This window comes from Leptonychotes weddellii, chromosome 10 (assembly GCF_054177405.1).
Source record: "Leptonychotes weddellii isolate Sample4059 chromosome 10, ASM5417740v2, whole genome shotgun sequence".
NCBI classification, from domain to species: Eukaryota; Metazoa; Chordata; class Mammalia; order Carnivora; family Phocidae; genus Leptonychotes; species Leptonychotes weddellii.
Genome location: NC_138378.1, coordinates 103,461,503 through 103,487,766, shown reverse-complemented (window position 1 = coordinate 103,487,766; position 26,264 = coordinate 103,461,503). Strand labels below are relative to the sequence as shown.

The window sequence follows — 26,264 nt, the reverse complement described above, 5'->3', positions numbered from 1 at the left end:
CATTTTTAGTGCCCATGACCCATTGGAGGTCCCTACCACCTATGCCTGCTTCTAGCACACTCAGGGCTGAATGCTCTAGGATTCTGTTCCCTTTCTGCTCGTGGAGTTATCTTATTTCTGAGCTTGTATCTTTTCATTGTCTCTTGTATATTTATATATTAATGGTTTGTGTATGGAGCAGAGAGAGGTTTTTTTTTCTTCTTTCTTTCTTTCTTTTTTTTTTTTTAGAGAGAGAGCAGTGGGGTGGGGAAAGGGAGAGGGAGAGAGAGAATCTTAAGCAGGCTCCATGCCTAGCAGAGCCCGATGCCAGACTCGATCTCATAACCCTGAGATCATGACCTGAGCCAAAATCAAGAGTCGGATGCCTAACCAACTAAGCCACCCAGGTGCCCCCAGAGAGGGTATCTTAAAGCATGAATTTACATTATTATCATGATTAGAAGTCCTCCACAAGAAAATTAAGCTTTTAAAATTTTTCTTTTTTCTATTGAGTGTTTGAGATCAATTTTCTTAAAGACCAAAGTTTGTTCATTTGTTCATTCATTCAAAAAGCACTTACTAGGTGCCAACTATATGCTAGGTACAATATAACAGATGGTAATTTCCAAAGATAACTCCATCAATCTATATCACATCGTAGATGCTCTTTTCACACTGTGACAAGGACAATCTTCTATTGAGAGGTGGGGCGCAAGGGCAGACTTTCCTGCCTCAATCAATAGAATGGGCCAGAAGGGATACTGCGTGACTTTGAAGTAATAAGTAATTTGAGCTGTGATGAGTGTTTGAAGAATAAATATAGGGCTCTGCAAGTATGTGGTAGGCAAATCAGGTGGCAGTGGAGGGTAATCGCACTTCTTATTGGGAAATGGTTACTATTTCCCACAATCCCTTTCTCCTGGCACAAGGCCTGGCCATGGTGGTTGCCCCAAAATATTGTATAGTCTATTGTGATTTGTTAAAATCAGTTTCCTTGTGGCAGTCTTCCTTTTCGTTTACTTCTGTTCTGAGAGACAACAAAAAGGCAGGTCAGGAAATCCTAGAAACATCCAGTCTTTGACCCACATGGACAATTACTATTACAGTTCTTTTATTTATTTATTTATTTATTTTATTTTATTTTATTTTATTTTATTATGTTATGTTAGTCACCATACATTACATCATTAGTTTTTGATGTAGTGTTCCATGATTCATTGTTTGCGTATAACACCCAGTGCTCCATGCAGAACGTGCCCTCTTTAATACCCATCACCAGGCTAACCTAACAGGAAATGACAGATGTTGGCGGGGATGTGGAGAAAGGGGAACCCTCCTACACTATTATAGTTCTTTAATTACTAACTTTCTCTCTCTGCATGTTGCATTGTATCATATGTCCTGCCTCCCAATGTTGAGAGAGAGCTCTGGTCTAAAACTGTCTGGCCAAGATAGGGAGCAATACTGAAATTTTCTTCCTAAAATGCTTCAGAATGAATGGCACAATCTGAATGTATTGGTAGATATCTTATGCAGCTCTATCCATTATGACCCTCAGATGGACTGAGAGGGCCCTCTCCTAACAGAGGGGCCCCCGAGGTCCTTCCCATGGCATCAATGGAGCACCCCTGTCCACCCCTGTGGTCACAGGGTCTTCACAAGAGAAGGTGGCAAATGCTCCAGGGGTTGTATATTACTTAGGGTTGTTGGACCAGCTGAATTTGAATTTCAGATAAATATCATTTCATAGTACAAGTACATTTAATATATTATTTGCTGTTTATCTGAAATTCAAATTTAACTGGGCATCCTATATTTTTATTTGCTAAATCTAGCAACTCTAATACTAATTAGTCCATAGAATGTAGAATTAAAGAAGAAAACAAACCACCAATAGTGTTAAGGCAGGGAGAGGACTAAAATTAGCTGAGGTTTGATAAGTGCCAGATTATGGAGATGACTCAGAGGATCTTTTTGTTTTCCCCCTAGGACTCACTAATTTCCTTTTCTCCACACCCCAGTTAGTGAAAATTGTCTTCACTGGGTCCAGGAATTTACATGCAACCAAGCTGACGTGGTTAGTCCTGCCTCTTTCCTTTACCCACTTGCATGAAAGTCTTTGGCTTCTTATGGAATGAGTAAAACGTTCTATCCTTACCTCAGTTTCATTGCAGCAGAACACATCTGAGAGTCTGTAGAAGCGAGGGTCCAGGTCAGCAACAGCAGGAGCTGGGTTGAACAATGTTTTCACTGTAAAGGAATGGAAAGGGGGTTCAGTGGTCACCATTTTTAACATGGTGCGCTTACAGTCACTAAGGGAAATCCCCTTGTGCAGCCATTTTCCCTATTAGATGAAAAATCAACTTAGAAAAGTCTGAAATCTCAATCTCCATGGTGACCTAGTACCAGCCCCTTCTTATTTCTATTTGCTCCGTTTTTCACTTTACAACATTTCAACTTCAAGGGCAAGCGACAGTATTACAACCAAGGTGATTACAAAGTTATGGCAAAGGCCAACAACATTAAAGAAAATTTTAAATGCTGTGGCATGAAAGGACATGTATGAATGTGAACATTCAGGCTGGTGTGAACATTTTTGTTCATAAATCCATTTTCCAGGAAAGAAAAAAAGAGATGTTAGGAAAGAAATAATGAAGAAATAAAAAATTTCCTGGTAAGAACAGGATGTAGGAAGTTCATGTACATACGTAGGTTCTGAACACCTATGCATGACTTCCAAATACATCACGATTACTCATGCAAACATAGACTTTAAGAATTTATTTTTAAGTAATCTCTACACTGAAGGTGGGGCCCGAACCCACAATCCCAAGATCAAGAGTCGCATGCTCCACCAACTGAACCAGCCAGGCGCTCCAAACATACACTTTTCACAGAAGCTTACGTTCTTGGCAATCCGGGAACATAAAGGAAAGCTTGAGAAAGGAGGAGAAATTCAATCTGAGGCTGAGGGCTAGCTCAGACTATGAGCCTACAAGAGAAGGAAGGATGGCGATAGCAGAGACAGGGAAAATGAGAATGTCACAGCATTACAGTGTCAGAAGAATTTTTACATTTTTCAGAGAAGAAAAGTGAGTTTCAGAGAGATGAGGTCAAAAGTCATACACTGGGACATGGTTAAGCTGGGTTCCCATCTGGGGTCCTCCAGCTTTAAGTCCAGTGTTTGGTCATCTCTCTAGACCAGGACTACTTATAGCAGCACAAGCCCCTATCCCAATTTACAATATTTTAAAACAGCCTTTGGGGTGGAACTCTGTAAATACATATTTTTTGAAAGTGTTTAGAGATTCCGTTCACAGGAAGCTCCCCCTTTGTCAAAACATTTACTCATCCACCAGAGGACCCAACTAGATTGGTTGGTCTTCTTTTCCTCTACCCAGGTCCATTGATTTATGTGTTTAGTGACCCCAATCTACTATAGACCCAGAGAGTCAAATCTTCTAGCTGCAGTTCTCAAAGACCCTTCCAGAACAGTGCCTCCCAAGCTTAGGTGCACATCAGCATCACTAGGAGAGCTCATTACAGTGCATGACTTTTGGGCTCCACCTCAAGCCCACTGATCAGAATCTCTTGGGGAACACGTGCACGGATGAGTTCCCCAAGTGAGTCTTCCGCAGTTCTTGCGGCACTGAGCCTCTTGGGGAGATGCTCATCAGCACGTGGCTGATGGAAACTGCCCACTACTTCCGCCTGGTGAGGCTAGTTTGCCTCTACACCTTCGTTAGTCTTCGCATTTTGGTTTGGCCTGTGGGTCTTGTCCAGTGGTTTACAGGTAACACGATTCCCCCATTTTCATTATTTTAGAATCCAGAATGTCCACCCACAGAAATTCTATGGTATATTTTTGGCTGCTCATGTTTTTGTATAGGTTACTGTGCAGCTTAAATTAGAAAACGGGTGTAAAAGCCCTGTGTAAACTGTAGAGTGTTGTACAAACGTAAGGGATTATTACTGTTATTATACTGTCCTTCACACACAGCCCGACACCCCCGCCTGTCCACCCATCTCTTTTGCCTTCTGTTGGAATTCGTAGCCTGGCAACAGTCTCTCTCATTGGTGTTCCCGCTTTTGCAAGGTCTTAGAGATGTCAATTATGCATAAAGGCCCTCAATGCCCAGCATTGCAACACATCCATTTACTTTTTATGGTTCCAGGACAAGTACATGGCTCCCTGTTTTCCTCAAACGGTGAATTGAAAAAGCAGTGCTCATGTATTGTGATCTCCAAATCTGCATGCAAAGGCATTTGAGCACAGGGTAGAGCAAGCTACCAGTATGGAACAACGGCATTGAGCCATTCTTTTTTTTTTTTTTTAATTTTTTAAAAGATTTTATTTATTTGAGAGAGAGAGAGCACGAGCGGGGGGGCGGGGGCAGAGGGAGAGGGAAAAGCAGACTCTCCGCTGAGCGGGGAGCCCCATGTGAGCCTCGATCCCAGGACCCTGGGATCATGACCTGAGCCGAAGGCAGACGCTTAACGACTGAGCCACCCAGGCGCCCCAGCACTGAGCCATTCTTATAAAAGTTCCATTTTATCTCAAAAGATCTCTGATCCAGCAATTCCTTTTTCAAAGCTATCCTACAAAAATACACAGGCATGCAAAAATGAGGTCCAGTGATATTCAGCTCTGCTTTAACAGAAAAAAACCAAAAAGAAACCTAAGCTTCAACAGACAGGACTGGTTAGGAAAAAAAAAAATACCTCTAATGGAATACTCTGCTGCTGTTAGAAAGAATGAAGCAGATCTCTGTTTCGTCACAGAAAGATTTCTATAATTTGTAAGCGAAAAAAGGAAGTTTTGTAATAAAAACTACAGTATGACCCCCTCTTTTTTTTTTTAAATAAAACAAAGCATAATTATATGTGTATTTACATTTTTACACTCGCACAAAAGAGAAAAAGTCTGAGAGGTTACTTCCTAAACTAATAAGGGATTAGTTCTAAAGGGTGATGGGAACCAATCTGACCACAGATTACCTGGTATACACCAGGCAGAGACAGCATTCTTAAAACATGTATAACACCTTACATCAAAAACCAAGTACATTGTGAATGAAATGATATTAATGTCTGGCTGGTGCTTCTGAACATAACCCAAGGTTGCAGTGCGAGGGGGTGGGGAGTAGTGAGCTGGGGTGTAAATGCAACAGGATTGGCCACGTGTTGAGAATTATTGAGGCTAAACGATAGAATATGTGGGTTTACTGTCCTATTCTCTGTATGCCCATATATATTTGAAATTTTCCACAATAAAAACACATTTTAAAGAAACAGTTACACTGAATTTTAAGCAATAAAAAGAGTTGCTGGAATGAGAAATCCTACAATTTAATTTGACCATAAACATTGTATAAAAATCAGTCAAATCTTATTTGCTTGTATTTTATTGAAGGAAAGCATTCTGACCAATGCCGGACAGTAATAGGCTGGATGCAAAAGCTTAGAGTCTGACCAGTAACTAAATTTAGGGGAAAATGAAACTGCTATAAAGAAAGGACTCTTCTTTGGCTCATGCCACCATAAATAAGCAAAAACACTTTACCCTGGTTAAAAAAAATGTGAAGAATGAGTAGATAACGCTAATCAAAGAAGAATGCACATTTGTGATAGATATGGTGGGAAAAAATGATATCATCCTGGAATCATGTAAAAACAGAGTCATAAGCGGCACCATGGAGTAACTTGGAGCTGCAGAGTGACTGACAGCACCCAACATAATTATTATTCATGACAACGGCAGACGGGGCTAAACTCCTGGTGGTCTTCACAGCACGCCAACAGCCGGCACAAGAGCGTCAGTGAGGAACTGGGGAGGCCTCTGAGGGCAGCTGCAGAGGTACAGAGCCAGGAAAATGAGGTGGAAGCTCAGAATAGTGTCACCATGCAGGGCAGGAGCCGGACAGTTAAGAAGGCTCTGATAATTAGCTCAGAGAAACAGGAAGAAAGTCACCCTAAGTGAAACCATGGGAAGGCTGGGGTAACCAAAACGCTGGCTTGGCGGTCTCCCTCGAGGGGTTGTTTTCTGTGAGTTGAGTGAGCAGCAGAAACACTCCACAAACTTGGGCCATGGGCTGGACAACGTCACCGTGAAAGTCAAGGTGGCCAGCCAAGAAGTTTGGTTTGCCAAATGGACAAGGACTAAAGTGTCATTAAAAGATATTTTGTATCCTACCTAGAATTTAATCTTGGCGATCTTACAATGTCAATTATTTATAATTGTTCCTGTAATGTTCCATTTGCTTTGAAATGGATATAAACACCAGACCCGACATGCATAATTTCATCACAAGCAGCTGCAGCACCAGCCCTGCCGTGGGCCTGCCTCAGAGCCTCATGACCTAGAGAGGAGGGGGCCGTCGAGGGCCACTGGTTCATTTCTGATGTTGCATGTGCTGTCCCTTTAAAACCAATGCTTTCCTTTAGGTGAAGACGAGAGAGTTCTGAAACCGTATGTTCAAAGATGGGGGGGTGTCTTTTCCCTCTATATTTTAACAACTATATATAATTCAGTCATACAATGTGTTTAACTCAGAATTCATTACTTGTAAGAAGGACAGATAAGGGAGCTGTGATAATAAACCCACAGAGGAGGAGGAGGGGGACTTTACCACCTTCTTATAGATGGAATACTGCTGGTTATCACAGGAAACAAGTCTCGCAGGGCAATGGACAGGACACGCAGTGCTCAACACATCTCTAAGCGTTGTCTGCTCTGCTCTGTGATCAGTCCATTCATACATCCTGACATGAAGCAGCTGGGAGAGCTCTCAGACCAGTTCTCTTGTTTCACAGAGGCCCAGAGCGAAGAACTGACTTGCGTGTGGTCCCCCATTTACTAAGGGATGGATTCTGAATTCAAAGCCAAACTTCATGACTCTCAAACCAGTGCTCCCTTCATTGTATCAGTCTTCTCTGACATGAGAATGAAAACACAGTAAGTTCTCACATACACACACTCATGGTATAGAATCTAAGCTGCTTCTGGCTGGTTACTACCAAGTGAGGACCAGCTGAGTTCTGGTCAGCAGAGTACGTGTGCATGTGTGTGCAGCGTGCGTGTGTTTTATGGGAGCGGGTAAGGGACGCGTTGTAGAAAGCACTCTAGCGTCTCCGAGGAATGAGCAGCAAAAACGTTCGAAGCTGAGGCTACATGTTGAACAGTGTTACAGTTCGTGGATTTTACTTTTCTTCATAAAGGCTCAGTTCCTTGGAGTCAATGGGATGTGGCAGTTTCTTTAAAATGTGTTCTAGAGGGCGCCTGGGTGGCTCAGTTGGTTAAGCGACTGCCTTCGGCTCAGGTCATGATCCTGGAGTCCCGGGATCGAGTCCCGCATCGGGCTCCCTGCTCGGCAGGGAGTCTGCTTCTCCCTCTCCCGCTCCCCCCTCTTGTGCTCTTTCTCTCTCTCAAATAAATAAATAAAAAAATCTTAAATAAAAAAATCAAATGTGTTCTAGAACACATAACTTGGGTCTTGGCCTCTGAAATCTGGGTTTCTACAATGACCTTGGTTGAGCTAATTACTTAAACTCACCAAGTCTATCTTCCTACCTTCAATTTGGGAGAATAATGCCTGCCATATCTTTGTCATAAGGTTTTTCTGAGGATCAAATATATATGAAAGTACATGGAATTCATACTGAGACATGCTGGCTCTTAGTAAAAGCATGACGTCGGCTAGTGCTCTTTGGCTTACCATCACTACCCCTGCCCATTCCCTCCCAACCCCCCCTTTTTTTAATGAAGGGCTTGAATTCACGACCGTGAGTTCAAGACCTGAGCTGAGATCAAGAGTCAGATGCTTCACCAACTGGGCCATCCAGGCGCCCCATACCCCCACCAATTCCTGATGGCCCAGGTCCTCCAGCTCCTCGCCTGGCAGGTGATGGAGGAAGCATTTTTGGACACACCCAAATGACAGCCCGAGGCCAGGCTGTCTGCCCATCGGGACAGCTCTAGCCTCACCTGCAGTGGCTGTACCATTCTCTCCTCCACAGGCTGGGTAGTTAACATGTAACTAGACCAGGACAGAGGCAACAGGGATCTCTGAGAAGCAAGGGAGAGTAGGAAAAGTAGTTAGAAGGCAAGACAGGAGCGAGAATGAAGTGGCACGTTGTATTCACGTCGCTCAATTCACAGGAGTGCAGCGCAGGCAATGCTTACCGTAACATTAGACTCTATGTGTGACACTCTGAGAAATGTAACCAAATGGGTTTTGGCTTCGAATGCTTTCTGACAGCTTCGAGTCCATTAAAAATACATTAACTGTCAGTGAGGATTTGCCATGGCACGTTGTTTTGCCAAGAGGAAAATTTGTTAAAATCCGGACATACATTTAAAAATTCTCTACAAAATCATTTCAAGTAACTTACTTTCATTGCTATGTAGAACGCCATAGACTTTGGAAGAAATCACTTATACAAACACCCACACACACACAGTTCTTTTTCTTCTCTCTTTTTAGTTTTGTATCTTGACAAGAAAGTTTTATGTGGAAAAGTCAAAGAGGTTCTCTCTCTCTCTTTTTTTAAAGATTTTATTTATTTGACAGAGAGATAGAGAGAGCACAAGCAGGGGGAGCAGCAGGCAGAGGGAGAGGGAGAAGCAGGCTCCCTGCTGAACAGAGAGCCCGACGATGCGGGGCTCGATCCCAGGACCCTGGGATCACGACCTGAGCCGAAGGCAGACGCTTAACGACTGAGCCACCCAGGCGCCCCTTATGCGGGGCTTGATCCCAGGACCCTGGGATCACGACCTGAGCCGAAGGCAGACGCTTAACGACTGAGCCACCCAGGCGCCCCAGAGGTTCTCTCTCTTAAGTCACAGAACTACAGTTGCAATATCAAAAGGAAGCCATTGTTTTAGAGTGGCAACTTTCGCTTTTGATTTTTTTTGACCAAATGGTGCTGCGATCCAGATATTACCCTAATTTAAATTTAAAGAGAGAAGTGAAAAGGAGAAGAAATTTGGGATTTATTGAGATTTATTACATCATGCTCAGCATCATATTTTATTTTATTTTATTTTTTTTAAGATTTTATTTATTTATTTGAGAGAGAGAATGAGAGAGAGAGAGCACATGAGAGGGGGGAGGGTCAGAGGGAGAAGCAGACCCCCTGCTAAGCAAGGAGCCCGATATGGGACTCGATCCCGGGACGCCAGGATCATGACCTGAACCGAAGGCAGTCGCTTAACCAACTGAGCCACCCAGGCGCCCCATCATATTTTATTTTGTTTCATTCTTAGAAGAACAATTCTGTAGGGAAGTATTTCTATATGCATTTAACAAACAAGGCTCAGAAACGTCGGATAATTCTGGAGAGACCGCAAAGCTAAAAAGGAACGGAAATGGGATTCTAACTCATAAGATGCTTTGCCCAGGAGTCAAGGGTGAGCAAGAAACAAACACAAAGAAACTATTTGGATTTTTAAAGAGTTTGTGATTTGCTGAGGCGGAAGTGGGGAGTGAGTGGGATGACAGGGAAATCAATCTTAGCCATGTGCTGATAACTGTTGATGCTGGGTGAAGGGTTTTACTATGCAATTCTGCCTGCCTTTGTATGTTTGAAAATTTCCAATATAGAAGGTCAAACAGAACCAACTCACTGCTTAAAGGACGTTGACAACATAGAAAATACTACATATAAATAATCTTTTGTTGTTTACAGAGCAGAGATGGAGTATTACAAAAAGGAGAAAGAGCTAATTTTCAATTCCTAGATACATTTATCAAAACAGACCCACCTGGGCCGTCATGATACATGACATGCAGCTTGGCCTCTGCTTCCTGGGAAAGCCATCATTCTATTGTTGGGCCCTGGGCTGCTTCTGAGTTTCTAGTAACTACTTGTATTATTTCTGCTAACTAGATTGAGAATTTATATTGCGGGATATCAGTAGTGCTACTCAGGTTATTTTTTTTTACCCTATTTGTAAGCTTTTCTCACACTATCAAGAACTACAAGAAGACCGTGAATCTCACAGGTGGGAGAAAGCATATTTTACTCCAGAGAAAGTACTGCTTTGCTTAACTTGAAAGGCTACCTTTCACTATAACAGTGATAAAAAGTTTTGTAGGAAGAATAACAAATATGTAAAATCACCTCCATTGCTGTGGGCCATTGTCAGGGCTTCCAAAGACATTTCTGGAGTTATTTCTAACTGGCAGATCATGACTTTGGCTCTGCTAATGGTCCTGGCTGCTTCCCTCAGGTCTTCAGTATTCAAAAGTAAATTTGCTCCAGCCACTATAACGATGATATTCTGGCCTATAAAGAATTTCCGCATATTTATGTTAAAAACCAAGAGATGATATTCTGCAATGTTACAATCACCCTTACAAAGTTGTAATGCTAAATGTGTTTTAAGTCTTAATTTTGACATTTCTAGGTGATTCCGGTGAAATTCTATATTCCTACTGTATCTTCTTTTACAATATCCCTGCTCTGTAGGTTTAATATTATTCTGATAATTTTGAGTAAAATCTAAAACATAATTCCCCTACCAATATTCTTATATAGAAAGAACACTAGCTGGAAAATGATATATGGCATAGTTAAAAATGACTGGTACAGAGTATGTGGTAAAGATCCAAATCCAAAATGACAGATGTCATAATGATGTGTACGAACAGGAGTAAACTTGCCCAACACTAAAAACTAAGGCTTTGTAGTATGCAGTTTGTGTGTGTACCTTAGGGTATTCTGAAAATCAAAACATATTTTATAATATCTAACAGATGGGAAATTGTGCCAGATAACCTAAGGTCAAGAGAGGGATATTTGACCTATGCAATACCAGATCAAACAGAAGCTGAAGTAAGAATCTTATATACTCATTACTTGGACCCACTCTCAACAATCCCACCTAAATGGGGAAGAAGTGGGGTGCATTTTATCTGTGAGGTGAGCCCTCAAGAGCTGTGCTGTCCCATATGAGAGTCACGAGCCCAAGCCACATGTGGCCCTCGAGCACTTGAAATGTGTCTGGTCTAAATTGAGATGTGCTTCAATTGTACAATACATAGCAGATTTTATTTTTATTTTTTAAAACTTTTTTATTATGTTCAGTTAGCCAACATACAGTACATTATTAGTTTTTGTTGTAGTGTTCAACGATTCATTAGTTGCACATAACACCCAGTACATAGCAGGTTTTAAAGACCGGGTACAAAAAAAAAAAAAAAAAGGTAAAATATCTCAGTAGTTTTTAAGAACATTTTGATTACATGTTGAAAAGGATATTTTAGATATTTCAGGTTAAGTGAGTATATTAAGATTAATTTTACCTATTTGACTTTTTAAAATGTGGCTCATGGAAAATTTCAAATTCTGTCTGTGGCTTGCATCACGTTTCTTTTGGACGGCACGGATCTAGGGGACGAACTACAGCGGTCATTTCTTTTCAGTGCTCTGGGCTGCTTGTGCTGATCTTGTATACGCATGACCTAAAATTACCTCTGAACACAGAACACATGCTAGCCTATCATCTTACCACAGATGTGTCTGTTGGCCACAAGGAGGACTTAATAAGGTGGGGATGGTTCAGCATAAACCCAACCTTGGTACTGGAAAAATTCAAAGTACCCACACACTGAAAGACAGCATATCTCCTTCCTTTTCTCCTTCAGTGACCTCATTCTCTCTGCGTCTGTGCTGCTGACTCCTGAATCTACGTTTCTGGCCTGGCCTTGGCTGATAAGCAACAAGACCAAGCCTACAGCTGTCCAGTAGACATGGCCATATGGCCAGATCATTCATGCCTCCAATTTAACTTGTCAAAACTGAATTCTTTACTTTACCTTGCTACTCATTCCTTCACTTAAGGGAGCTGATGGTCCCCTCTCTGGGTATTTGTGTTAGCTCTTCTATGACCATCTAGAGTCTCAAGGGCATTACCAGATACGATATATAAATCAGACAAGTTCTAGCATAACAGGCACTCAATACACAATATTAAACTATATCTTTGCATGGAAAGTGTAGTTTCTTGCTACATCGATAAGGAAGAAATGGAACTCGAAGATATCCCTAGAACACAAAAAAGAGGTTTAAGACAGGGAATGAACTGCTGTTGACAGCAATAATTACTTAAAATTTAGCTGAAAGTAATGAACACAGACTGTCTATCGTTAGAATGAAAAATTTTATCTTTTTTAAGTGGAATACATTTTTTCATCGTTGTTATTACAACTCTGGGATCACTAGAGTAGAACTAAAAATACCATATCTTCTGTGAGAAATGATTGTATGAAACTATATTACAAATCAAAGACATTTTATGACAAATCCTAATTTCACAAAGTGCACGCTGACTGCCCACAATGCACCAGGTTCTGTCTGAGGTGCCCCATGAAATGCTTGGTACTTCTGAATATTCATTCTGAATTAAAGAATTTCACATAGGTTTTTTTTTTAATATTTAAAATAGTTGGCAGAAATGATGAAAACTTCACTTGAGGGTAAAGGGAAGTTACTGTTTTTAAAGACAAATGTTTCAACTGTTGCAAGGCCCTGTGACAGACAGACTTAGTTGTATATATAGGCTTTTGAGATTTGATTGCCGTTTAAAGAGCAGACAAAATTGAACACTAATGATAAGTTAGAAGTAATTAGTTGCTGCCATTTGCTCAGTAAATATTCTATAAATGTGATTCATTAACTTCCCTGTGCACCTATCTATTTACATTTATTTACCTGGTATAACTGAAATGACAGATGAATACTTAACTGCTTTTAGAGACAAATATCAATTCTGAGTTCATATGAAGGGTAAGGGGACATTTCAGGATATAAATATTATTTTGAGGCAACTGTAACACTTCCTATGTATTGATGGAGAATTTTATATTTAAATGATCAAGTTGGGAAGTATAAATAAAGGGAAACATGCACAGTTAGATGGGAAAGACCACACTTGGGGCCTTGGAGTGGTGGGTATGGGAAGAGATCCATAGGATTACGGTAAAAATTGATGCTCCTGCTCTCGTTCTGGACATGAACTGTTTCATGAAATGACACTTCAATGTGCGAAACACGTACCTTCATTATTGACGATTATAGACGCAGTTCCCGTAGCAGCATCTTGAGTCTGATATGTAAATTCTAAAAGAAAAAAGAACTTACAATCATATACACACAGCCTGGCGTGGATAATCTCTCTTAGCAATTTCAATGCACCACTCATCTTTGGAAAAACTTTTTAACCTTTAACCATCTGGAATGATAAAAGAAATAAGCAATCAGCGCTAATTTATACCCATCACCTATACAACGACGAAGACAGAAGCCTTTACACCTAGTTACACTTTTGCTCTACATTAGTAACAACCCAGCAAACCACCCCCCCCTTCCAGTTTGCCCACATTAATCATAGCGGCTACATCTGCATTCCTCTAGATTGTCACATTTCTTTTCTTCAGTGAAAGAAATGACAGACTTGAGTTGAGAGATGAAAGGTCAAACCTATACAACGAACTTGGTTGTGTTTCTTCATAAGCTTTGCATCTCATCAAGAATCATGGTCTGGAGTGTAAATGGAAATGTTGATCAGGCGGCCTTTGGCAGCAGCGAAAAGCCTTGAAATGGAGCCAGAGACCTGCATTCTGCTCCCGACTGGCTCCAGCTAGCTCTGTGCTCTTGGACACGTTGAGAACCAATCTGGCCTTCAGTCTCTCTTTGTGCAGCAATGGCATCAGCTTCAGTGGTTTCCAAGATCATTTCCAGCCATGACAGTCAATGACTTTTCTTAAAACATCTTTTGTGAATGCAGCACCTGTTTTCTCTTGCCACCTGCTTTTGAAACATTTCTACGAGATGAAGGTTTGTAACCTCTTACCATTTTATTCCCATCTGGAGGAATGTACATGAAAGAATTAACCAAACGACATTTAAGTAAGACGAGACGAGGCTGTGCATAAAAATTCTCTGGCCACCAGAGGAGGATCTAATAATTCTATTCCATATTCAACTGTTCTTGTAACCAGATCCCAGAGGAAAGTCATAAAAACTAACTTTAAAAAAGTTGCAATTTTACCTGTAGAAATATCGTTCTGTTTTAAGTTTTCTATATAGTCTTTGCCAAAAGAATCTTTGCCAACCTGTACCAAAAAAATGATGAATGTTAGATCTTTTACATTTAGTAAAATGCTACAATGTAGTTTTTAGAATACTTTAGCATTTTAAAAGGGCATATCTGCACAGTACTTTATAAACATTAGCTAATTAATCTTCTTAATGTAAGATGCTAGACTTGATTTCAGCCCAAAGAATTGTTCCACTTATATCCTACCTAAAACGTGAAGCATTTAATGACTGTCAGGCGTTCTAGAACTCTGCTCTCACTTTGATCTGTTCATGTGGAAACTCCCACTGAGACAGAGCTGTCTACCATCAACAGTCCTCAATATTTATGAAGAATCTCAGTTGTTTGTACTTCACTATAAATGAGAGCATCTCTGTAATGACTTGCGTGGTGTTTTAGAATCTTCTTACCTGACACAGGATGGGTTCAGAGAAGAGGGAATTTAAAAAGCCCTCGCTAACTTGGGTAACTCGGTATCGTGGAAGTCTGTTGCTTTTGCATCCTAGCATGCACTCTGGAAATGATACTTCAGTTTTTCCCTTGGGCACCCATTCCTCTTCCATTCATAGGCAACATGGTTAAGGTGGCACATTTGTTACAATCATTGATCCTATGTTTGACACATTGTTACACCGAAACTCCATAGTTTAAGTTAGGGTTCACTCTGGTGGTGTACATTCCATGTGTTTTGACACATGTATAAACATGCATCCACCATTATAGTATTATCCAGAATGGATTCCCTGGGGTAAAAACCTTCTGTGCTCTGCCTATTCATCCCTCTCTCTGTCCAAGCCCCTGGCAACCACTGATCTTTCTACTGTCTCCATAGTTTTGTCTTTGTAACCTTTTCAGACTGGCTTCTTTCACTTAGAAAATACATCTAAGTTTCCTCCATGTCTTTTTTTGTGGCTTAATCACTCATTTCTTTTTTTTTTTTTTTAAAGATTTTATTTATTTATTTGAGAGAGAGAATGAGAGAGAGAGAGCACATGAGAGGGGGGAGGGTCAGAGGGAGAAGCAGACTCCCCGCCGAGCAGGGAGCCCGATGCAGGACTCGATCCTGGGACTCCAGGATCATGACCTGAGCCGAAGGCAGTCGCTTAACCAACTGAGCCACCCAGGCGCCCAATCACTCATTTCTTTTTAGTGCTGAAAAATGTTCCGTGGTATGGACGTACTGCAGTTTATCCATTTACCCACTGAAGGACATCTTGAGTTGCTTCTAAATTTTGGTAATGATAAATTAATGTGCAGGTTTTTGTGCAGATGCCCTCTTTTATTTTTATTATTTTAATTTTAGTGTAGTTAACATACAGTGTTATATTGGTTTTCTTTTAAATTTTAACCAGTTAGGGGACTTCACAAAAACAAATTTCCAGGAGGTCCTGAAAATCCAGAGGTTCTGGTAACACTGGGCCCACATTCCTGCAAGGCCACCCAGCTGGAACTGCCCCAAAGGTGAGTGCATGCTCTCTAGACCAGAGCCCCCACCTGGCCTACTGCAATTTATGTTACTTGCTTGGCACCTCTAGGCTTTAGGCTTGCCACTCCTGAACTACTATTTCTCTGTCCTGCAGGTGAGCACTACTTCAACGGATCATGTATCTATCTGGGTCTCAGCCACTCCTGCTGTGCTCTGCTTTTCCACAGAAAATCGCTTCCTTCGGGATATATCAATAGAAAGAAACCTAGAGATTTACTTGGGCCAAGATCCTCAATGAGTGAAGAGAAAACTTCCTGGTAAGATTTTGGATTGTCTAGATCAGGGGTTGGAAAATATTTTTCTATAAAGGGCCAGAGAGGTAATAGTTTAGACATTGTGGGCCAGATGGTCTCTTTTGCAACTATTCTACTCTGCTGTTGTAGAGTGAAGGCAGCCAAAGAAAATCTGTAGACAAATGGATGTGGCTGTGTTCCAATAAAACTTTATAAAAATACGTAGTAGGCAAGATTTGCCCCATGAGTGGTAGTGTGCTGACCCCTGATTTAAATGCCACCTCTGAGAACTTCTTCCTCAAAGGACATTTTTCCCTGTGCTCCTTGTCTGGCAGAAATGCTGATTAGCCAATAACCTTGAACAATATATAATAATTTCTTATTAACAGAATTTCTATCTCTACAATGAAGAGCATCCACTAGAAAGCAATGCTGTGGGGGAGAGCTCCCCGGTGGAAGGAGGTAATCTATCAAAAGTTTTCTTCATGGAAGGCTGGCCATTTATCTACTGAAGCATCCCATTTCTTAGGTCAAAGATTCATACCAGAAATAAATTGTTTTCTCTCTTTTTTTTTTTTAAACATTATTTAGCTCTCTCCCATGGGCAATCAAGATACTATATAGTTGGAAAAGCATCATTATAAGAATGTTGTAGGGATTAGAGGAAGGCCATTCCTAGGCATGTGGGGCCTGGTACAGATTAGAGCAAAGAAACTTCTCTCCCCTTTCCTCTCAGTTTACTACAGGCAAAATCTGTTTAAGGTGAATTTCAAAGGCATATTTGATCAATGGTGCGATGATATAAACATCAGGAAGTGCAGGGATTAGGAAGAATTGTTCAAAGGGAGGAGAAAACCAAAAAGCATGTGGCTTTGCCCTCAGAAACTGTCGGAGGGAAAATCAGACCTAGAGAGGCACCTGTCACACCAAGTGGAATATCGTGCCCATCCAAGGCATAATCAGGGATTATGCTCATGGTAACTGCATTTGGCAGGCTTGCTGCAGTCGTATTTTATTTGTAATGTTTAAGTAGGCTCCATGCCTAGCATGGAACCCAACCTGAGGCTTGAACTCACGACCCTGAGATCAAGACCCTTGAGGTCAAGACCTGAGTGAGATCAAGAGTCAGACGCTTAACCAACTGAGCCCCCCGGATGCCCCATGCTGCCTGTCTTCTTCCTGCTCTGGGAATCACCTGATGGGCAACGTCCCTCAGGGATGGTGATGGTTCCAGATTTATTCCAATAGTGAATTCCTGGCAAACCTGTAGGCTGTCTATGTGAGACGTGGAACAAAAATACTTCGCCTTTGCCCTCCTGGATATTTCCATGACAAAAATAAAAATCTGGTAATTAAAAAATAATGGCAAAGTAACGACGCTGCTGAGGATCAAGAGAAGTCAACCTTAGCTGCATTAACTTTGCCTCAGGGTCGTGGTGACACATTACCAAGTAAAAGAACTGAGTAGGAGGGCGATATTCACATTTGTGTCAGGGAAGTTGACCTGTGTGGTTTGGGGCAAGCCGCTGTAACTGCCCCTCGGCCTCAGTCTCCTTATCTGGAGAGTCACAGTGAGTTTGCTGTGGGGATAAAATAACCCGCAAGAAGCGGGCTGACAACTGTAAAGGATTCAATAAGGGCTCGGTGCTATCACTGTCCCTGTCCCCATCCTCATCATCACCAGCTCAGTACTGCTGCCTCCATGGCCACTTCTCTTGGGGAATACCTGCTGCTTGCATTCAATCCTGCCTGTGTGGTTCTCCCTGATGCTTCCAATTCTTCCTGTTGCTCCCTCTTTTCAAATAGAAGAGCACCTGGTCATGGAAGCAAGCAGGCGGGGGCACTGAGTTATTTTAAAAATAAGACTGTATTACTATTATTGTAATAAAAACATAACATCTGCATTAATGGTGAAACTAATGCTGCTTAATGTAACCAGGTATCCTGTTACTTCCATAAGAATAACAGAGCCAACCGCGAGCACGTGTGTGTCTTAGACATACATATTTATTATATCGAAACGTAGGCAAAAAGCAGCAGAGATCTGAGGGCTCTTTTTTCCTTCTGCATTACGGAGTAGCACAGATGCTTTGGGCAATGTCATACTAAAAGAATGCCATTTTCCCTGTTTCCCCACCCTCAAACCTCTTACACAATCATTTATTCTGCTCGATTGACTTTAAAAAAAAAGGTCGAGAGAAGCGAACATCTTCCAACCCCCTTTGGCTACTTCTGACTCAAATGTAAGCCTCTTCCCCAGGAACTGGAAATTCATAAGCAGAAATCAGAGGAGGGGAACCGAGACTAAGGTGCTATACATTGCCTGCCATTGAGAGGGGACTGAAAGCATCTTGAAAATCACAGTGAATGATACAAATGGAATGATTTGTAATGACTGTGAATGAAAATCACAGTGAATAATTCTTGAACACTACATCTGAAACCAATGATGTTGGCTAATTGAATTTAAATAAAAAAAATCACAGTGAATGATTTCCAATGGTCCTTGAAACAAAAAGGACTTGACATAATAGTATCATAGGGGAACCTTCGTAGGTATTTTTGGAGGCTTCTCTGTTTTCCCGGTCACATTTTGCCTATCAAATTGATAAGAGAACTTTAAGTGTAAGTATCTTGGCCATGAAGCAAAATAGTGCGAATGGGAGTCAGGAAACTTGGAATCGAATTTCAGTTCTGCCATTATCCAGCTAGTTAAAATTCTTTACATTTTGCGGCAAATGGTTCCACCTGAGCCAGGTAGGGTGGGACTGGGGTGAGTTCTCTCTGGCAGGTAGGAAACCAGGAGTTCTCAGCCTTCGCTGGGCATTAGAGCTCCCGAGGAGCTCACAGATATCCTGGTACCCAGGTTACATCCGAGATCAATGAAATCAGCCCATGTAGGTGGGACCGTGGCCCACGCCCCAGGTGACTACAATGTATGCCTCCAGCTGAGGCCCACTGGATTGCAGGATGAATGCTGGGAGAGTGCGTGTGAAGCTTGGTGCGGACGATACGAGGAAGGAGAGCGGTCCTACCTGGCACTACGTTGGGAAGTCAACTAAGTGGGAACGTGGAATGTGGCCTGCAGAGTCTGCCCGGGGCGAGAGGCCCAATAGGGTCCAACACGGGGATCAAGCTACACACAGTGCCACGTTTGTGTTTGCGGACTCCGGTCTCATTTTGATGTCACCAGGCTTGCCTCCCTTTCTCTGTGGGCTTCTCTAACACTCGTATTTGGCAAAAATCATTGGATTTCTCTGTTCTACAGAGTGGTCAGCAGAAAGGCACTGTTAACTTGATGTTATCATTTGACTGTGTTAAAACACAAGGTGAGTACAATATATTTGTGTCTATTTTCTTGCCTTCTGAGAACTTAGAAATCCTTTCCTCTCTCCATCTAATCAAACCTCACCTGTTTTTCAAGTGCAACTTAAGGCCTACCTCCCCATCCTAGCTCTTTTTAATGCTCTCATTTCAACTCCTAGAGCATTCCTAGTAGATACCATTAAATATTTAATTGAATACCACCTTATATTGTTTGCCTAAACCATCTTCCTAAAAGTCTAGCCTTCCTAGAAGCTTATCGGAGACTCTAGCTTAGCATATGTTTATCCCTCCTTAAGTCCTGTGCGTGAAATGTGTTCTGTAAGTATTTGGTCATCTTAGTTGCCTGTCTGTTCATTTTCCTTGGCCTATCTTATCATTCTTAAAGGGACATGACTACAGGCACTCAGACTGTCCTAGCTGTGGCTGCCAGAAGGTCTTATACAAGGTTTTGCTTCTAATAGCCCCCTGGAAGGCATTCCTATACTCTTTCAGTAGCAGCAGTGAAATACTTTTGGGCAGAAGGATTCTGGGAAAAGCACATAGTCTTAGGTAGCCTGGGTAAGCGTGTTCCAGGTGAAAGAAGCCAGGTCATCATCAATTATGGACAACCACTTGCAGTTAAGCCAAGGTAACTCCTAGAATCCCAGCTGCTCTTCAGGAAATCCCAGGCTCAGCTCTTCCCTGAAGCTTTTAGAGTCATGCAGTTGAACAGAACTTTCTGCAGTGATGAAATGCTCTCTATCTGTGCTACCCCAAACAGGCACTTGAAATGTAGTCAGTATGATAAAGCAACTCAATTTAAAATTTTATCTTAATTACAGTTAAATCAGCCACACATGGCTAGAGGCTGCCATCTTGGATAATGCAGCTATAGAGAGATGTAAATTAGAATAATGGAAAACAGCAGGACTGGGTGGATCAGGAGCAAGAGCATTTCCTCTAGCTAAGGGTCCTGAGGTATTTCCTTCACTTTTACCACCGAGAAGGCTCTCTGCATTGAGGGAGAGCCAGTCAGTGGCTTCCACAGCCCAGAACCAGGATCCAGTGCCGAGGAAGGTGGCTGCAGTTAGCACTACCATATATTGAATGTCCACGTTTCCAAATGGTTGAGGAATGGGCTGTTTGGAATCCGTGAATGGTAGAAAACATCTAGGAATTCCATCTATCGACATATAGTTGAGGTAAGTAAAACCTAGAGGACCAAGATATCTTACCCAAGGTCAAATGAAGTCGAATATTTCTGCTAAAAAAGTTATCCCTTCTATTAAAACAGGTTACCAGTTCTCAAAGTTACAATGCACAGAAATATAATTAACACTAAAACCAAGTTGAATGCAATTTAATCTTTGTTATTCAAGACATTTTGTGACTTCTCAGTGCCTGAGGGTCATGATGAACAGCAGGTTTGGGAGCCTAACATGCATTTGTTGTCCTATAACAAAACCCAGCCGTTGCTTTTTTGAATTAAGTTCCTCATATTAACCTTTTGACTTGTCACTTGTGGCTTTGTCATAAAAGAGGACAGAAGAATACAGAAAATTCCTGTTGTTCAAGCTAGCTGGTGGTTTAAATCCCATCTAAATGGGGATAATGGCCTTGAACATAGAAAATTAATGTTACAGTCACCATTTATGAGTCCCGCTTATCTGAGAGTGGAGGTGGGTAGGAGGTAAGAGGTCGCTGGTGGTAATCCAATTTTCTTCCATTCTTCCTGTATGAGACACATATTGTTTATTTGCTTTGGGTCCTAGGGTACCCTGTATTTGGACATGTGGCCAGGCATTCTAATCAATATAGCCAGTAGTTTTAGTCAGTCGTCCTTCAGCAGAATTCAGGAAGGGACAAATTTCACATCATTATATATAACCTGGAAAACACTGGTGACTACTTTTTGATCTCTGAAAACTAAATCTTAATGCACAATCAGTTGACTGTCCCACAGTAATCTAACAGACAACCTAACCTTTTTTGTTAAGATGATGAGTACTCTAGGGGCGCCTGGGTGGCTCAGTTGTTAAGCGTCTGGCTTCGGCTCAGGTCATGATCCCAGGGTCCTGGGATCGAGCCCCACATCGGGCTCCCTGCTCGGCGGGGAGCCTGCTTCTCCCTCTCCCACTCCCCCTGCTTGTGTTCCCTCTCTCGCTGTGTCTCTCTCTGTCAAATAAATAAAAATCTTAAGAAAAAAAAATTAAGAAAAAGATGAGTACTCTAATATACTGCTTTTCAAGCCATCTGTAGTGAAGGCTGTTTTTTTCTTTTTTTCATTTTCAATCCACTGTGGACTAATAATTCTGTAAAATATAACAACAATGAAATAAAAACAGAAAAGAGTTCTACAAAATACCAGGCTTAATTTATTATTACTATTATATTCATCAGCTATAACATTATTCTGTCAAATGCTATAACTGTTGCTAATTGCTTACTCTTAATTCCTGTTCAGACCCAGTGACAGTTTACGGCCCGGCCTGAGGATCAGACTTTGAGCGGCGTGGGCTCTAACACACCGCTTCTGTCACACAGCTTAATATCTGCCCATTCTGCAAGGAAAACACACAGCTGCTTGTATTACAGAGGTGGTTTTTTTTTTTTTTTTCTTTTTAAAGGAAGCTCTATGCCCAGTGTGGGGCTTGAACTCAGGACCCCAAGATCAAGAGTCACGTGCTCTACCGACTGAGCCAGCCAAGCGTCCCTAGAGAGTTTTGAGAGTGTCATGTTCAGGGTAAGTAAGACCAGGTAGTTTCTTGAAGGTCTTCTCACTTGGCTGATTTCAGATCTGGGTCATTTGGGTCCACACCTGTTCAGGGCTTCTTCCCACCACATAAGAAGCAGGCTCTTTGGGCTCAGACTGGGCCACTGCATCTCGAACTTTTTTTTTTCTACCCTGGCCCTCCTGAGCAGCCAGTTTTGGATATCAAGAAATAACATTTAGCTTGAATGGAATGATGGAGGAGGAAACAATTAAGAAAATCGGGTGAAGTCCTATGAAAGGTATTCTCACAGACTCTTTGCCCTGCCAAGAAGACTTTCATTTTCTTTTCTTTCTTTCTTTTTTTTTTTTTTTTAAAGATTTTATTTATCCATTCATGAGAGACAGAGAGAGAGATGCAGAGGCAGAGGGAGAAGCACGCTCCCCGTGGAGCAGGGAGCCCGATGCGGGACTCGATCCCAGGACCCTGGGATCATGACCTGAGCTGAAGGCAGACACTTAACCGACTGAGCCACCCCGGCGTCCCAAGACTTTCATTTTCTTTCTTTTTTTTTTTTTTAAGATTTTATTTATTTGAGAGAGAGAGACACAGTGAGAGAGGGAACAGAAGCAGGGGGAGTGGGAGAGGAAGAGGCAGGCCTCCCGCTGCGCAGGGAGCCCGATGTGGGGCTCGATCCCAGAATTCTGGGATCATGACCTGAGCCGAAGGCAGATGCCCAATGACTGAGCCACCCAGGCGCCCCAAGACTTTCATTTTCTATGATATCTGCCTGGATTTGTAATCTGAAAATATCACTTCCAATTCTCCTTGGGCTGTGGCCTTGGGGCCACGACTCAGGTGACTACTGACTGTACAACTCCTTAACGACTTCGTTTCATGATTACATGTTTCGCTGGATGCATATTGATGGGCTCCTGCTTAATAGTCCTTGTCACAATATCCTGGCAAATAATTCCCCTGAGCTCAATATAAGCTGTTTTGCATGTGCCGTCAGTCTTATTTCACCAGAGCTTGGATTTTAGTTTGTTGCAGGGTGGTTGTAGGTAAGTTAATGTTGCTAAGAAAACTGGAGGAAATTTTCTACCTGTTTTTCTTTTGTTCCATCTGTTCATTTTTATCTTGAGTCATTTCACGATTTTGGTTTCTACTTGGAATTTGTCATCTGAAAAAAACTGCTATATAGCCGGTTGGCTATTTTGCGTAATAAGAATATAGTTCACCATGGAAAAGTATCATGAATGGATAACAACAGTTTCTATTATAAAAAAGGTATTTTTCTTTTGAAGAAATCTGAGAATATTATGCAACGTGTTTAAGCTTAAAGAAATCTGTGTCTAAAGATTCCAGGTGGTCTAAGCAAAGTCACCCCGTATGGGTTTTGGCTGAAGCCATGCTTTCTCATCCTCTCTGTATGGACACCCAGGCGAGAACCGAGCGCGGGGCTGAAGGGCCGACAGCTGCACTGGGGCACTGCAGACATGAACAGCTTGCCCAACGGTACAGATGCCACCGTACGCTGTCGTGCACAGACCAGAATAAAACAAACGGCACTGTTGCTTTATCAAACTCCTGACTGTGCCATTTCCCCAAATACAGCCCTCTGCTGTCTATTCCTCTCACATCCACTCCTGACGGTTGTATGATTCACTTCCCAAGTTCAGTTCCACAACTCAAATATTTTCTATTTTGCGTTTCTCTTTGCCTCAAATTCAACAGACCCAAAATAACACCAATCTCAATCTTCGAATTGGATGAGATCCCAGGGGACATCCAATTTTGACTTTCATGGCTACATGAATAGCATTTATGAAGCTTCCAAGAGGGGTTCTCTAATCTCTCCTTTTACGGCTCCAGCTCGAGGGAACTCCCTCTCTTCCCAGAGCAGCCATTTTTGGTACTTTGCTTCCAATACCAATTCTCTGTCCATGTTTCCCCGGCCAGGAAATATCCTCCTCCTTCCAGTTCCCAGTGCCCGTTAAGTCAGCAGCATCTGATGACTCCCCAGGCCCTTCATTTCTAATCAAGTATAGGATCGGTCAGGCCTACAGCTCCCTCTCCAAGCCCCATAATTCTTAACACGTACTAGGTCATCAATAATTAATGGATGATTAACTGACACTTAAGAGTTCAACCGTAGAAGATGTGCGTTTCTTACTTTGAATCTTGTGCTTCATGTGATGTTTTTGACCAAACAGCTAGATGAGAATTTCATCAGGTTAATCATAAATTAGAAATAAAACTACAGCTCATTAGCAGATGAAATGATAATTGTATAGTTTGTACATCACTGAAAGATTCCTGTGGAGAGAAGAGTGCTGTATACAATGGGAAATGACATTGCAGAGAAATTTTGGTAAAACTGACCCAGCTCACAGGAGTGAGCTCATTCTTTTAAATCTCTCAGATTTTTCTTATCCTTTAGTGTATAGACTGAGTCTAGCTTTCCTAAAATAAACTTTAGTGTTCTGCCAGTAATGCTAGCATCTTAAAATTTCATTAAACACGCAAACATTGAACCTTTGGTAGCCAATTTTATTTTCAAATGATTTCAGTCGGATGGATAGGAATAGGGACTATTGTATCTTACTGTCATTTCCTTACATACCTGAAAACAGAACTATGCCTAAGGATTAGTTAGAGGTAGTTCATTAAGGCCCAGATTCCTTTCTGATCCAAGAGCTAGCATTAGAAGAAATAACTTAGAGATGAGTGAATCACCACTTATTAGACCAAGTTTCCAAAAGCTGTGTTGCAGCAAAAATTGCTAAAAACCAGGTGACTTCTGCTGTTTAGAAGCCAGAGTATAGAAACCCAGTGGAGTAGGCAAATTCCTCTCACTTCTCACCCTTCACTTAGAAGCTCAGTAAGTTAAAGGAATGCAGCATTAAGCTACTTCCCAGAGGACTCAGTGAGGTAGAAACGAATATAAAGGATAAGGAAAAAGACTCTCTCCTATTTCAATCTTTAACAACCATACAAAGCGATACTCAAGCAAAGTGCATGTACATGCGTGTTCACAGCAGCACCGTTCACAACAGCCAAAACGTGGAAACAGCTCAAGTGTCCATCAGCAAACAAGTGGATAGACAAATTATGGTCTATACAATGGGATATTATTCAGCCACAAAAGGAATAAAATAGATACATGCTATAAGGTAGATGAACCTTGAGAATATTATGCTAAGTCAAAGAAGCCAGACACAAAATGTCATGTATCTTATGATTCCATTTAGAGGAAATCTCCAGAATAGATCAATCCACAGAGACGGAATGCAGATTGGTGGATGCCAGGGGCAGGAGGTTGGGGGGTGGGGTATGGGGGGAAACTGCTTAATGGTAGGGAGTTTTACTTTGGAATGACAGAAATGTTCTGGAACTAAGAGAATGGTGGTTGTCCAACATTGTGAATGTACTAAATGCCACTGAATTGTTCCCTTTAAAATAGTTAAAAAATAAAAACCAAGTCTTAAAACCAGACCCTTGCCTCTAGAATCCTCTCCACTGTCCTTTACACTTACCTTGCATACCATGGACGTCTTTGCTCCAAGCCTGGCAGCTTGGACACACTGGTTGGCACCTTTCCCTCCAAAGCCAATAAAAAACTTATGTCCATGGATGGTTTCTCCGGTTTTTGGCAAACGAGAAGTAAGACTGCCATAATTTAAAAAGAGAAGGAAAAAAAAAAGGCACCTTGGTAACTGCAACCAATTTAAGTTCAGAAGAGAGAGGGAAGGTTCTCTGATGGAGTCTAGTCTTAGCCATCAGAAATGCAAGCAGAAGTAGAGAAGATCACCTTTTCCTTTAAGATAACACTTGGTAGTTGGCCTCGATATCCAGAATGCATCTGCTGACAGGATGCTTGCCCATCCCCCCACAGTCCCAGCGCTGCGCTCCTAGAGCCACTTTAGTTTCTAGTGTCTGCTGCATCAGGGGTGTTCATGCATGCCTCCATTTTTCATCATGGGGAGCTCTTGGATGGAAGTCCCTTCCGATTCCCACTTCCCAGTGCCCAGCACAGACCTTTATTCACAGTGGGACTTGTACGTGGGACCAAGTTAATGTGTGTTTCTGTACTGGTTTATCTGGTCACTTTAACAAGAAGTAGGAAGTGTACCAGGGCTCTGGTAACCAGGTTCAGAAAGGACCTAAGGAGAAGAGGGAAGTTGCAGTTCTAGGCGCTAAGGAATCCCATTTGTTTCCTGGCAGGTGGGGCAGGAGTGGGTTATTATTTCGATGGCAGGATAGGTGTTAGTCCCAGTCCATCCTGTATCCTACCCATTTCAGGTACTGACTCAAAAAGAGCATCTATTCTTAAAAAATGGAGTCTAGAGAGCTAAGTTTAGTTGAAAATTTTTACTACAGAAAATTTCAAACCTATAAAATTGGAGAAAACAGTATATTGACTTCCCCACCCCCATGCACTCATC

The 26,264-nt window shown here is 41.8% G+C and overlaps 1 protein-coding gene across 7 annotated transcripts in view; it reads right to left on the bottom strand.

Moving 5' to 3' along the window:
* The window catches only part of RBKS (ribokinase), an 81,985-nt gene that overhangs the window by 39,819 nt on the left and 15,902 nt on the right, over positions 1-26,264 (bottom strand). For 6 of the 7 annotated variants that reach the window (XM_081797017.1, XM_081797019.1, XM_081797018.1 and 3 more), the window contains exons 2-6: positions 25,356-25,488; positions 14,033-14,096; positions 13,039-13,101; positions 10,102-10,266; positions 2,138-2,229 (exon numbers count right to left, since the gene is read on the bottom strand). In XM_081797017.1, the coding sequence (XP_081653143.1) occupies positions 2,138-2,229; positions 10,102-10,266; positions 13,039-13,101; positions 14,033-14,096; positions 25,356-25,367 (396 nt within the window). In that variant the 5' untranslated portion in view covers positions 25,368-25,488. The remainder of the gene's footprint in view (positions 1-2,137; positions 2,230-10,101; positions 10,267-13,038; positions 13,102-14,032; positions 14,097-25,355; positions 25,489-26,264) is intronic. The other variant, XM_081797016.1, reaches the window with a different exon arrangement.